Source organism: Myotis brandtii, unplaced genomic scaffold, assembly GCF_000412655.1.
Source record: "Myotis brandtii unplaced genomic scaffold, ASM41265v1 scaffold363, whole genome shotgun sequence".
NCBI lineage: Eukaryota > Metazoa > Chordata > Mammalia > Chiroptera > Vespertilionidae > Myotis > Myotis brandtii.
This window is the reverse complement of record NW_005363938.1, coordinates 4,208,138-4,222,796: the sequence shown is the minus strand read 5'-3', so window position 1 is coordinate 4,222,796 and position 14,659 is coordinate 4,208,138. Positions and strand designations below refer to the sequence as shown.

The window sequence follows — 14,659 nt, the reverse complement described above, 5'->3', positions numbered from 1 at the left end:
AGGCCTTCACCACCCTATGTCTGTGTCCATGGGTTATTCATATATGCATACAAGTTCTTTGGTTGGTCACTGCCCACCCTCCCCCGCCTTCCTTCTGAGATTTCGAATTCCATTCTGTGCCAGAATGCCCTTTAAAAGGTGACAGTTGGCCTGGTTTTCCTCCTGACTAGAGGCCACCCTTTTGAAAACAAGAGGAAAAACATTCACCTGCTGAGGTTGGTGGAGGAAAAAGCTATGGAAGGAGCCAAAGTCCTTGAGGACACATGGGCAGAGCTGCCGTACAAACATTGACTCCCTCCCTCCACATTTCCTGTTACGTGAGAAAAATAAACCCCTTTGTTGCTAAGCCACCGTCCAATTTCAGTGCCAGGCGCCTGAACACAATTCCTATCCCAATGACCCGATTTGGAAATCCCCTCAGCCCAGCTGCTTATTTAATAATTAGAGAAATTGAGATTCAGAGAAATGAACTGACCCTCCTCCCGTCACACTCATTAAACAGCAGGATTGGACTAGAACTCTTCTCCTCCCCACCAACGACAATGAACAGTAATATCTGCCATTATGGCAAGACCAGTACCTTAAATAGAGTATATTATTTAATTTTCATCATCACCCTATGAGGTAGGTATCCTAATAACTCCTATTTTATAGCAAGAAAACTGGGATCACTAAAGCAGAAAGTAGCAGAGCAAACCCAGCTCTGTCTGGCCCCAAAGCAGGGCCTCTTAATCACTTCATCCTGGCCCCTTCATGCGACAAGATGTTGATGTATCGCTCCTTCATTCATAAAAGAATGAATATTTATGTGCACCCACCCTGTGCCAGGTGCTCCCTTAGGTGCATAATCCATCAAAGTGACCTTTGATCAGAAGGCTGTCCTCCAATGAACTGTACATGGTTGGAGAACCAGAACCAACTCAAAGCAAACAGTGAAGAAAGACATGTTCATTTTTGGGTCCTTCATTTCTTTACTTCTCTCTGCTTCCTAGGGGCTCCTCTTTTACCAGAGCCCCAAACCTCATGCTGGCTAGATAGAGCAGTCTGACGAAGTTTAAAGACTTTTCTTTTCCCCAAAAGTTAAAGTCATTCTCTGCTCCAGTGGGAACCAAACGGAGATTGTTTATGTCCCCATGGTTTTCTCTCCCAAGTAGCAATAGCTAACCTTTGTGGAAGATACACACCTCCTTGAGAAGGCTCTTAAGAATGAGGCTAAATTTCTATAATAATAAAAAGCGTAATATGCTAATTAGACCAGACGGCGGAACAGTGGAACAACTGTCCGGATGACCTTCCAGATGACCTTCTGGAGGAAGCCAGGGCTTTGAGGGCTGAGGCAGGGGCTGGGGCTGTGAGGGCCGAGCCCCTTGCACGAATTTCATGCATCGGGCCTCTAGTTATTATATGAGATGGGGGGCTTGAAGGCGAGAAATACTATAGTTTTAAGTCATGGAACTCCTCAATTTTTGTTGTTAGATAGAGGACGCCATGGGTTTGTTTATTGTTTACAGATTTGCCTCTAGGTTCCAGCATTCCATGGCCTCTCTCCTCTGTTTCTTCATTTTTATTTATTTCTTTTAAAAAAATTTTTTTATTGATTTCAGAGAGGAAGGGGGAGGGAGATAGAAACGTTAATGATGAGAGAGAATCATTGACCGGTTGCCTCCTGCACATACCCCAATTGGGTATTGATCCCGTAACCCGGGCATGTGCCCTGACTATGAATCAAAACATGACCTTCTGGTTCATGGGTTGACACTTAACCACTGAGCAACACTGATTGGGTATCCTTTTTCTTTCTTAGTCTCTGCCTCTGATCGGACCTTTATTGTGACACACAGTGGTCATTACAAAGCTTCCTGACTGATTTCAAAGCCTTCTGTCTTTCACCAGTCCAACTGCTCCTACACTCCACCATCATTAATACTTATATGATGATTCAGAAAAAAGTTGATCAATGCGCTGCCACCTCACCATTAGATCTATTAGCCACAGGATGAACATGTGACCCAATCTTCCTCCCCATGGTAAACATGATTAGTCCACGTGTGGGCATATGGCCCCAAAAAGTGCTGGACAGAGTCATTTCTCAGCATTGACTTAACAGACCCAGGGAGAAAGAAAGACTTTCTGATGAGGTTGTTGAGGTGAGGGTGTGTATCTAGCCCTGCTATTGGTCAAGCTACCTGGCCTGTGGAGAAGTCCAGCACAGGTGAGAAATCGATGGAGGGAAAGAGAGTCCAGGTGGCAATAAACCCCTAGCTTCACATGCAGAGACCCTGGTTGCTGTAACTCATTCAACAAATATCTCTGAGCACTAGTAATGTGTCAGGCACTGTACAGGTGCCGGAAAGTAATTCTACCTTTAATTCTTTGTTTCCCCCATATCCTTCCCCATGCACAAGCCAATAAGTTCACTTTGGGCCAGTGTGACTTGGGTTTCTGTCACTTGCAACCAGAAGAATCCTAATGAAGCCACCTTGATATATAGAAGAGAAAAAATTCTTCATGTCTAAAAGGAACCCCCATTATGATAGATTTAGGAAGTACTGTACTGCTTAGTACCACACTGGAGGCTAAGAAGAAATGGCAATGTCTGCATTGCTTGAATGGCAATGTCTCTAGGGTTGAATTTTTGGTCACTGTCTTACCTTGGGGTGACTTGTACCAATCACCTCCATACGGTGAGTTTCCATAAGCTGGGCCAGGGCTACTTTCATCCACATAAGCAGGGTTCACTGGAATGAAGAGGCAGGAGACATCACCATTAATCCCACCGCACTAGATATTACAGAGCAAACAATGGTCAGTAAGACTGAGACCCTGACCTCAATGTTCTAACAGACTAATGATTAGCACTTGGGTGAAAAATAGGACACAAATTCAAAACCAATGCTATTCAATGCAAACAGCCTTGATTGATGGTTTTCATTTGACTATAAGTATAGTTAAAAATAATGGTTACACTGAGATCCAGGACATACCTTCACATGTATAACTAAAAAACAAGTTTCCCAAAACAACACTTTGCTTCACTACATAAACAGCATTCTGATATATTCTGATTCTTTTCCATTTCATTTTAAAAAATTAATTTCACAACTTGTTAATTGTTTGAAAAATACTTGTCTAGGAGGGAGGGATGCTAGGTGGAGTACCAAGGGGCGTTAGGGCAGTGAGACTATTCTGTATGATACCATAATGATGGATACATATCTATCATACATTTGTCCAAATCCATAGAATGTATGACCCCAAGGGTGAGCACTGATGTAAACTATAGGCTTTGGATGATAATGATGTGTCACTGTAGGTCCATTGATTGTAACAAATGTACCAACGCTGGAGGGGATCTTGATCATAACAGAAGCTACTTATGTGGGGGCTGAGGATATACATGGGAAATTTCTGTTACCTTCCCCTCAATGTTACCGTGAACCTAAAAAATAGTCTTAATTTTTAAAAAAAATTTAAGCAAAAAAAAATTTATCTAGATGATTCTAGAGGTTCCGTCCTAGCATGTTATGATGGTGCATAAATGAATGTAAAATATGACACGATTTTCTTAGGGACAGAGTCCAGTCCCTGTGTCTTCATGACAGTGTCCCATTTCACCATATTTTGATTCAACCCATGGTTAACATTAAAGGCTCAACACCTCAAAGAGGAAACAGAGCACATTCTGATGGTGACGTGCACAAAAGTGCACTGCAGGAGGCTCCGGAACTTCTCGCCAAAGATCCGTTCCCAGGTTCGCTACTTATTCGCTGTGGGCCATGCCTTTGGGCATGTTACTTAACCTCTCTGAGCTTCCGTATCTTAGCCTCTAAATCAGACAGAGTATCTTTTATTCATTATTGGCCCATAGGTGTCTTTTTAGACATTTCTTCCTCATTGCCCTTCCCCATGAAATGTTAATACCACAGATAGACTATCCATTAGACTGTATACCTATTCATGTGCAGTATGTGTATCTGTGCTTTATATATAAAAAGGAGGAAGGTTTTTTATGGCCTTTTAAAATAAAATTTCATCCCTTAGGATTGATTTTGCCCCATTGATCATGCGTGGCATAACGTTTGGAATAGATTAAATGAATGTTTTCTGTGCAAATGTGTAACAGTGGGTGTTTCTCATTAGTGCACGGCAATGCACCCCACCCCCTCCTCTCTGCCTGCTTCCAACTCTTCCCCACCTGCCTCTTCAGGGCTGATCAACCCTCCATCTGCTCCAACCAGCACTTGGGTCCCTCATTCTGTTCTTGGCTGAACACCCCTACCTTTTCTTGTCCCCGTGGGCTCTAAATTCCTGCAACATTGACTTAATAAACTGGCTTCCTCTACCAGTAACAAGTACCCTTTTCCTCTGACAAAATAAGAACTGGTAGAATTTACTTTGCCTCCCAGAGCCAAACCTTTACACAGCAGGTTCTGAAGATGATGTGATTTTTCTCATATTAATAGTCTGCTTGCTCCTTTTCTTCAGTCTTAATGTGCCCACTCAGGCTTTAAGTAACTTGAGGGCAGAGCTGCCTCTTATTCCCTTTGCCTCACAGTAGGTTTCGAATACACAGGTGCTGACTGTCTAAAGCTGGCCACGGGCAGCACACAAACTGAATTTAGCTCACCAGTGATTTTGTTTGCCCAGCTCAGAGTTTTTTACATTTTTATTATTCTTTTGGAGCATGTAATAATCGGGGGGGTGGGGGGAAGACGACGTTCACATAAAAACAAAGATTTCTCACTTCTTTAGAAAAATCTGAGGATCTGGCCACACTGAACCCACATTTCCCCGCATAACCGCAAGGCATGGAACCTGGACGTTGGCTACATCATGTACGCACAACCCCTACCTGGCCTGCTCTGATACTTAATGATACTGCTTCTTCTCTAGACACTGAGCTCTCATTCCTTGTAATGTGGGTGCTTGAGTGGAGAGAGATACACCAATTCTTCTATTACTGTAAATCTTTAATGATTGTTGCCCTAAGTCCACTGAATTTTACTTTCTTCCCAGGATATGATCTCATTTTAACAAATGCTTACCATAGCCATTATCAGAGTGGCCATAGGGATTTGCCATCTCCATGGATTCCATTTCAATGTTTTCAGGATATTCTTCATGCTGCCTTGCAAGCAAGCCCAAGGGGCTGACACGCCCATGATGGACTGAAGATGTTCTGCTGAGCACCCTGAAATCCCAACATGATGGATCAACATCCATCCAGTAGCATGGTAAGGACAGTCACCCATTCATTCATTCATCCATTCATCCATCCATCCATGTTACAATTGCCAAATAAATACCAACCATGTATTAGGCATGGGCTGGGAGGTGAGGACATAAAGATAAAGACTTGGAGTATCTACCCTCAAGGAACTCCCAATAAAACCCGGTAGAGCGTCTTAGAAACAGCCATAAGCAATAATAATACAAGTAGTAATTGTTGAGGATCAGAAAATAGGCCCAAGTAGTTTGGAGGAAGGAGAGAAGAATTCTGGCTGGGAGTTTTGGGGGGAAGGGGTAGGAATCTACATCCAAGTTGAGATTGGAAGGATAAATTCATACATAAAGAGTCAAGAGGAGGGCATTTCAAGGATGAAGAACAGCATAAATAAAGGTATGAGACCAAAAAGTGCTGAATATATAAAGGGAATGGTATGAAAATAAATTAATCTGGCTCATTTAAATCAATTAACAATGGTTCTCAATTTTATGTATATACCAATTCCCAGACCCCACCCAGACAATTAAATCAGAAGCTCTGAAAGTTGGGCCCAGGCATCTGTATTATTTTTAAAGTTTCCCAGGTGGTCGGGTAATTCTAAGAATCAGCCAAGATCAAGAACACTGACATTAGATATAAGGTTGAGGTAGAGAAGGGATAAGAGTGGAGAAAGGAGGTAAAGTCTTTGGCTGGCATATTACAATTAGCCCAGGGCATCCTCATTTTAAAATGTCCTCACAGGTGCAGCCTTTCCCCCAAAGGCCATAGGGTCTCATGGAAGATGAGAAGCAAAAGAGTGACAGGGTCAGAAGTGTATTTTGGAATGATGAATCAGGCAGGGAGGACAAGACCAAGGAGGACATTTTGACCTGGTCTTGTTAACCCTACTATTTAGGACAAAGACATTTTGACCCTGGTACATACCCAAATCCCATATCCTTGTTCCTTGAGATAAAACAAGCCATTAGTTTTTGTTGATTTCATAAATATTACTAGTAGAAATAGTACATGCAAAATGAGACTCATATTGATTAGAATTTCACATGGTAAAATTTGTTACCAATTTTTAAAAAAATATATTTTATTGATTTTTTTTTTACAGAGAGGAAGGGAGAGAGATAGAGTTAGAAACATCAATGAGAGAGAAACATCGATCAGCTGCCTCCTGCACACCTCCTACTGGGGATGTGCCCGCAACCAAGGTACATGCTCTTGACCGGAATCGAACCTGGGACCTTTCAGTCTGCAGGCGGACGCTCTATCCACTGAGCCAAACCAGTTAGGGCGTTACCAATTTTTTTAAACCTCACCCAAGGGTATGTTTTTATTGATCCCCCAAGGGTATGTTTTTTTTGATTTTTTTTTTTTTTGTGAGAGGGAGGAAGGGAGAGAGAGAAAGGAAGAGAGAGAAAGATGAGAGAGAAGCATTGATCTATCAGTTGCCTGCCCCGTATGGGGATTCAACCTGTAATCTAGGTATGTGCCCTGACCAGAATCGAACCACAACCTTTTGGTGTACAGGATCTCACTCCAATCATCTGAGTCACACTGGCTAGGACTTATTATCGATTAAAAAAACCACACACTTACTAAAGAGTTACATCTTGTTGGCAACATGGACATTGAAAATTTTAACCCAGGAAGAAATTAGATTTGGTAGAACTAAGTCACTCAAACTAGAACTGCATCTAGTAAAATTGGTCAATGACCAAAAATTGAGGGAAGATTACAAGTTTTTTTTTAATGGCTCAGCCATAAAGATAACCAATTGAAGAATCAAATTGAATTCATGGAGTTAGACCTTCAAAAGATTTTCTTTATTGCAATGCATTCCTGTTGATACACTTCTGGTTAAAATGTGGTCGTAACTATCAAGTCTTTGACCTGCAAAGTAGCCGGTCAAAACAGGGGGGATCTAAATGTTTTACAGGAATTAGATACCAGGTGGAGCCTGGGGAAGGTGTTATTCAAGCAAGAGCTGATGAAAGATTACGTTCAGGTAAAGGCTTGAAGCCTCAGGCTGAGAGTCCATGGCCCAGGTAGGGTCTACAGGTAGGTATGAAAGTTTCACCTAACTTCAGGTCACGAAAACCACAATATGTGTCCCTAACCCAAACAATGCCAACCGAGTTTCACTGATTCAGCCCCCACCCCCAGTGGAGGGAGATGCCTGCACTTACCCCCTGGTCATTTCCGGAGGCTTGGAAGAGCCATAATCACGACCATCTTCAGCATCTGGGTAATCAGGCTCCCCCCGAAAATTTGGAGAGTTCTGATAGTCCTCAGCGCCAGGATAGTCTGGTTTCTCTAAAAAGTTTGGAGAGTAAGATTGATTCTCAGCACCTGGGTAATCAGGCTCTCCCAGGGTATCTATGGATGGTTTGATTCTGGAACCAGCATATCCTTGATTCCTTCTAGAGCCTGGATAGTTGGAATTGGCTCTGGGGCCAGGGTGGGTAGCATTTCCCTGAGCTCCGGGATAGTCTGGTTCTCCCGAGAAGCCAAGATAATCAGGATTTGTTCTGGAGCCCGCATAGTTCCCACTGCCTCTGGGACCTGCAAAGTCAGGATTTCGTGGAGATTCAGAGTAGTCTGGCTCTTTGAATGAGTATGGATGGTACGGATTGCTCCAAGAGGCATCTGGCTGTGCCAGAGATGTGGGATAGTCTGAGCTTCTTCTGGAGCCTGCGGAGTATGGATTGCTCCTGGCGCCAGGGTAGTCTGAGTTATTCTGAGACCCGGGATAGTCTGGTTCTGCTAGAGACCGGGGATAGCCTGGGTGTCTTCTGGAGCTTGCAGAGTACGGATCGTTTCTGATGGCAGGATAGTCTGGATTACTCAAAGATCCAGGGTAATCTGGTTCTGCTAGAGACCGGGGATGGTGTGGACTTGTTCTGGAGTCTGCAGAGTATGGGTTCCCCCTGGTTTTGGAGTAAGCGGAGTTGTTCAGAGAACTTGGATAATCCTGGGTGTTCAAATACCCCTGCGTGTGGTTCCGAGACCCTGAATAACCAGGGTAATCCGGCTCTTCCTCATACCCATTATTCCTGTAATAGGCAGACATGCTGGGACAGATCCTTTACCGTGGAATGTTCAAGTGTTCCTGCATTTGCGCGACTCAGGTATCTTTTCTAAATCTGAAAAACAAAAAGGGAAGGAAAAGGTCAGATGTTTTCCTTTCTTCCCTACAGAGATTGCTGGTTAACTCCCAGTATTTGTCCTTCTTTCTTTCATAGTTGGGTACACAGCTGCCCAGAATAAAGTCTACATTTCCCAGCCCCCTGTGCACCCAGCTGTGGCCATTAGTGTGGTCAATGGGATGTGAGCAAAAGCCATATGTACAACTTTCAGGTTGTGCTGCTAAAAGGAAGGGGTATGCGTCCCCTTCTCAGCCCTTGCTTCTTGTGGCTGGAATGCGGAGGTGATGGTGTGCCATCTTGGGCATGCACACAAAGGCAGCACCCACCCCACCACCCCAGGAATAGCAGCTCAACAGAGGGATGAAGCCTGGGTTGCTGATGATGTCACAGGTCAGTGCTGACACATCAGCTTGGGCTTTTATGTCAAGAAAAAAAGAAACATTTATCTTACGTAAACCACTGTTTCTTTGGGTCTCTGATATGTGTGGCCAAACTTATATCCTGACCAATATAATCCCTCGGTTGGGAAGGAGGGGTACTATGAACCGAAAGCTTGGAAGGAACAAGGACTTTTTGAGTCCTTTGATTGCACTAGTGGTTCTAGAGTTCAAAGCATAAATTAGTATGAATGCCTGAAGGAAGATGGTTAATGGTAACTAGAGGACTTGGGTAAGGAGACAATCGGTACCATCCCTTCCAGTTTGAAAATATGATTTTATGAGTTCCATGAACTCTAACCTATAGACACGGCATATGTTGAAATTTATAAAGTAAAACTTCAACACTTCTGATTTATAACTATGCTGGATATCGGTTGCTTTTACTTGATTATTACCCATCTCCCCTTTTTTTTTTGCATCAATGCCCTTATTTTCCTCTGGACATCTGCCCCTCTCCCACTCTTGGTCCAGGTGATACAGGAAGAGCTGATGGCATTCCTGGTACCAAAGATGGTCACATGACCCAGGCCTGGCCAATCACTGTCCACCATGCCCTTGCCCCAGGGTTTGGTTCAGGAATGGGTACATAACCCTATTCAGTCTTCTAAGACTTTGACTAGAATTACTGGGAAAGACGTGTCCTTATGTCACTAGGGTTGCTCCAATGATAGACTATAAGCCTGGAACTGCTGATGTAGTATCAGTAGTAACAGTAAAAATAATAATAAGTAGGGGAGAAAATTTAAAGGAATAATCAATAGGATTTGTGGATTAAATCGATATGGGAAGGGGGAGAGAGAAGAGAAAATAAAAGACAAAAATATCTCCAGGCAAACAAGCATTAGATGAATGGTGAGGCCTTCAAAAATGGAAGTAGACAATTTTCAAAGTTCAGCTAATGTTTACAAATTTATCTTTATGCAAACAAAAATGGTTAGACTTTCGGGTGAGTAATCAGAGCTAGAAACAATTAACCTTCTTCCATCACCTATAGTCTTAGGATGTGCATTTTCCAATTCCATATTTCTCAGCATAGTGTAAGTCCATTTTTCTTTATTTTGTTTCTGCCAAGTATCCGTTTCTTTCTCTATGGAAACAGTTTTCCTTGAGCAACAGTCCCACCCTCAGTCCAGGTGTGGACATATGAACCAATCAGAATTATTTTCTTTCTGGCCACAGGATTGGGTCAGGGTCATAACCAATAAGATTCAATTCTGGGACTTTGGTCAGACATGTTGGGAAGAGAGAAGCTCTCTGATGTCAACAGGGGAGAGAACAGAGCCAAGAGATAAATAGAAATAGAAATCAAATGCTGATGACATTTAAAAAATTTTTTTAAATTTATTTCAGAGAGGAAGGGAGAGAGATAGAGAGATAGAAACATCAATGATGAGAGAGAGTCATTGATTGGCTGCCTCCTGCACGTCCCCTATGGGGAAGGGAGTATTGGGGGCGGGGGGGAAACCGAGGCCACAACACGGGCATGTGCTCTTGGCTGGAATTGAACCTGGGACCCTTTAGTCCGCAGACTGTTGCTCTGTCCACTGAGCCAAACCAGCCAAACTGGCTAGGGTGCTATTGACATTTTTGAAGCACCTGGATCCAGTCATGCCTGAAGGCAGACAACCACTGAATACTTAGTTCATTACATTCCCTTTTGACTTAAGTTATTTTGAATTGGGTTTCTGTAATTTGCAAATGAAAGAGAAGTATTCTGACCAATATGCTAAGTTTTGCAAACAAAAACATCTACACAAACTGTGAGTACTCTGAAGACTAAATACTATGCTTTGTTACTAATTATTTTTCATAAGATGGAAATTGAACCCATTCATTTCTTTATATTGTAAGACTAGATATTAACATACTTATGGTCTAGGACAGTGGTCAGCAAGCTGTGGCTCGCGAGCCACATGCGGCTCTTTGGCCCCTTGAGTGTGGCTCTTCCACAAAATACCACGTGCGGGTGCGCATGTACAGTGTGATTGAAACTTCGTGGCCCATGCGCAGAAGTCGGTATTTTGTGGAAGAGCCATACTCAAGGGGCCAAAGAGCCGCACGTGGCTTGTGAGCTGCAGTTTGCCGATCACTGGTATAGGACTTCCATGACCTATAAAAACCTGAGCTATTAAATCTAACAAGCCAAATGATACCCACGAAATTCAAGGAGATAAAAACAGGTACAACAATACCAGCCAAAAAGAAATTAATAAATCCACCAAAAGGCAATGAAAATGTTCACAGCAGCTTCCCCCCTCCCCCCCTTATATGCCAGAAATTGAAAACAATACCCATGTCATTCAACAGCAGAATGAGTAAATAAATGGTGGCATGGTCCTAAGATGAAATACCACACAGCAGGAACCAAGACTGAACTGCTACATGCAACAACGTGAATGCACCTCACAGATGTAATGATGAGAGAAAGAGATAGATACAAAGGAGTGCAATATTTATACAAAGTTCAAGAACAGGCAAGCTAGTAAATGGTGATACAAGTCAAAATATCAATTAGCTTGGGGAAGGGAGGAGATGGAAAATGATGCGAGGAAAACTCTGGGGTGCTGGGAATGTTCTAGATCTTGATCTAGGTGGTGGTTACCTGTATGTGTGTGTGTGTGTGTGTGTGTGTGTGTGTGTGTGTAAATTCATTAAGCACAACTCTGTAAATATATTACTTTTCAATTTTAAAAAGAAAATGAAAAAGATTGAAACCAGAAGCTATAATACAAAACCTTCTATTTCCCCAAGAGGCCACCATACCAGCTTAAAAAAAATGAAAGATTCTGGCTCACAAACATTTCCAATTTTCATAGATCACAGAAAATCTGAATTAAATGAAAGCAAATGCTGGGTGAGGACAGGACCCATTACCTGAATGAAATCGTCTGTCTATGTGATGTAAAATAAAAGTGGTTAGGAACCCAGCCTTTGGCATCAAGTAGAGTGGGTTTAGTTTCCCTCTGCTGGCTGTGTGGGCTTGGCAAGCCACATAGCCCCTCTGAGCTTGTTTCCTTACTCATCCAGTGCTGACAATTACATCTCATAGGGTTGCCCTAAGGAATGAGTGAGAAAAGGCACATAAAGCAGCTGGCACCAAGGAAGCATTCACTGAATGGAAGCTCTTTTTTTTTAACCTCTATTTTAATTTATGTGTAATGTAAACCTGGAAACTTCCCAAAGAGGTGGGGGTTGGTAGACGATGAAAATCATGCACTCAACCAAGTCATGATTAAAGAAATAGGAAATGTATTATAATCGGGTAAAGGAAGGAGCAATGCTATAAAATTCCTGGGTTGACATAGGGACTCCAAGGTTTGCTGTGAGTTGATTAGCCCAGACTGAAAGGTGATCAAGACAGGTGATCTAATACTCACTGCTTGTGGAAAAGAGGAAGTATACTAGTTTTTCAAGAGGGCCACACCTATTCTCAGGATACGTTTTGGAAAAGAACGTATCATAAGAACCCTTCCCAAGGGATCAGATAACCACACAATAAAACCAGGGCTCAGGGTGGCCAGCAAAGGGCTCAGGAGCTCTAGCAATCCCGGGATGAGCAGCAGGAGGAGGGTGGGGAGGAGGCTGTGGCGTCCCCTCCAGGTCACTGCGAGGAGATGAACAGCCACCTTGCAGGAAGGCAGTGGCATACGGCCTTTTCAGCCAATGGGCTGTGAGCATAAGTGGCTGTGATACTTCCAAGCCAAAGGATTTAAGAGCCCAAACACAACCCTCTGGCTCCCCTTTTCTCTGCCAAGACAACCAGTGACACTTCAGATAGGGTCTCCTTCATCAGCCTGGGGTCCTGCATGACTAAATGGAACACAGCCACCTCCGCCTCCATGAACCCACAATAGCTTTTTTTTAAAAATGTATGTTTTTTATTGATTTTAGGGAGAGAGGAAGGGAGAGGGAGAGAGAAACATTGCTGTGAAGGAGAAACATCTATTGGCTGTCTCCTACACACTCCCTACTGGGGTTTGAGCCTGAAACCAGGGCATGTACCCTGACCAGGAATCCAACCGGTGACCTTTTGGTGCATGGCACAACACTCAACCAACCGAGCCACACCAGCCAGGGCCCCACATAGCTTTTTTTTGAGCAAGAAAGAAACTTTTATGTGTTAAGTTATTGAGATTTTGAACTCGTTTCTTGATGTGCCAGAGCTTAGCCTAGCCCAGGGGTGGGCAAACTTTTTGACTCGAGGGCCACAATGGGTTCTTAAACTGGACCGGAGGGCCGGAACAAAAGCATGGATGGAGTGTTTGTGTGAACTAATATAAATTCAAAGTAAACATCATTACATAAAAGGGTACGGTCTTTTTTTTTTTAGTTTTATTCATTTCAAACGGGCCGGATCCGGCCCGCGGGCCATAGTTTGCCCACGGCTGGCCTAGCCTGATTGATACAAGATAATCTTTTTATTTAGAAACTTTGACAAATTGATTCATGTATATTTACTAGAGGCCTGCACCTTCTTGCAATCCGGGACCCCTCAGGGGATGTTGGGGGCCTGGTGCACGGATTCAGCCTGATCCCCACAGGCCAGGCTGAGGGACCCCACCAGTGCACGAGACTGTGCACCAGGCCTCTAGTATGCATATAAGATCTTTGGTTAATCTGTTCCCACCCTTTCCTCTCCCCACTTCCCTCTGAGATTCATCAGTCTGTTCCATGTTTCCATGCCTGTGCGTTGAGCGTCTGCCCCCTGGTGGTCAGTGTGCATCATAGCTACCAGTTGAATGGTCGAATGGTCGAACGGTCGCTTAGACTTTTACATATATAGGTTCATATATATATTCATATAGTACACACACACACATAGACACACACACACATAAATACAAAGATAGGTGATAGATAAGTAGAAAGTAGGTAGATGGATGGATAAATAAATAGATAAACATATGTGATCAGCCAACAATTAGTTTTAAATTTATTGATACAGTTCTCAGTTCTACTAATGTCATTAGACAGGAGCTTCGTGTACCGTGTCTTTTTCACAATCCAAGCACAAATAGTGCTGTAACTACTATCACCTGCACTGGGACAAATTCCTAAACAAACAGGATTGGGAAAGAAGAGGAAGGAGGAAATAACTATAGGGAAATAGTCATGTATGAATGGTCAAATACAGTGGGCGTGGTCTTCTAAGCACCTTACTTATAGTTTCCTATTCACTGTTGAAAGAACAAATATCCTGCCCTTCAAAGGAATCATTTTGCTTTGTGCCCTGGATAAAGCACAGAGGATACTATACTTTCCCCCCTCCAAATGTTACTGCTCTAGTACCTTCTAGTACCAATTAGGGCCACTAAAACAGCTATTGAGTCCTCCTTTGACATTCCACTTAGGACCTAGGTCGGCAAACTCATTAGAGCCAAATATCAACAGTACAACGATTGAAATTCGTTTTGAGAGCCAAATTTTTTAAACTTAAACTATATAGGTAGGTACATTGTTATTAACTTAATTAGGGTACTCCTAAGGCTTAGAAAGAGCCACACTCAAGGGGCCAAAGAGCCGCATGTGGCTCGCGAGCCGCAGTTTGCCGACCACGGACTTAGGGCTTCCCTTTTCGCTGCTTCTGTGGCTTTCAGTCACACTCCCAAGCACTTAAATGTTTGCTAAGTCTGTTCGCTGTGGACTCCCTGTTTGATCTCGCAAGGTTCCTGGTTCGAATGGGTGATCACAATAACCTCCCATTTGTCATTCAGCTTGTCCAGGAATATACAAGATGAAATTACAGTAGATCTTCACAGTTTTGTTCAATGTCCTTTCATTATAATGTTAATGAGATGCTGTAGGAACTTAACTCTTGTTTATATCAATTAGCTGATAATAAAATTGGTTTT

General features: G+C 43.0%; 1 protein-coding gene across 3 annotated transcripts in view; it reads right to left on the bottom strand.

The window, feature by feature from the left end:
* TMC5 (transmembrane channel-like 5) overlaps positions 1–14,659 on the bottom strand; it is a 65,339-nt gene that overhangs the window by 35,454 nt on the left and 15,226 nt on the right. For all 3 annotated transcript variants that reach the window (XM_014544426.1, XM_014544428.1, XM_014544427.1), the window contains exons 2-4: positions 7,408–8,364; positions 5,046–5,191; positions 2,652–2,738 (exon numbers count right to left, since the gene is read on the bottom strand). In XM_014544426.1, the coding sequence (XP_014399912.1) occupies positions 2,652–2,738; positions 5,046–5,191; positions 7,408–8,291 (1,117 nt within the window). In that variant the 5' untranslated portion in view covers positions 8,292–8,364. The remainder of the gene's footprint in view (positions 1–2,651; positions 2,739–5,045; positions 5,192–7,407; positions 8,365–14,659) is intronic.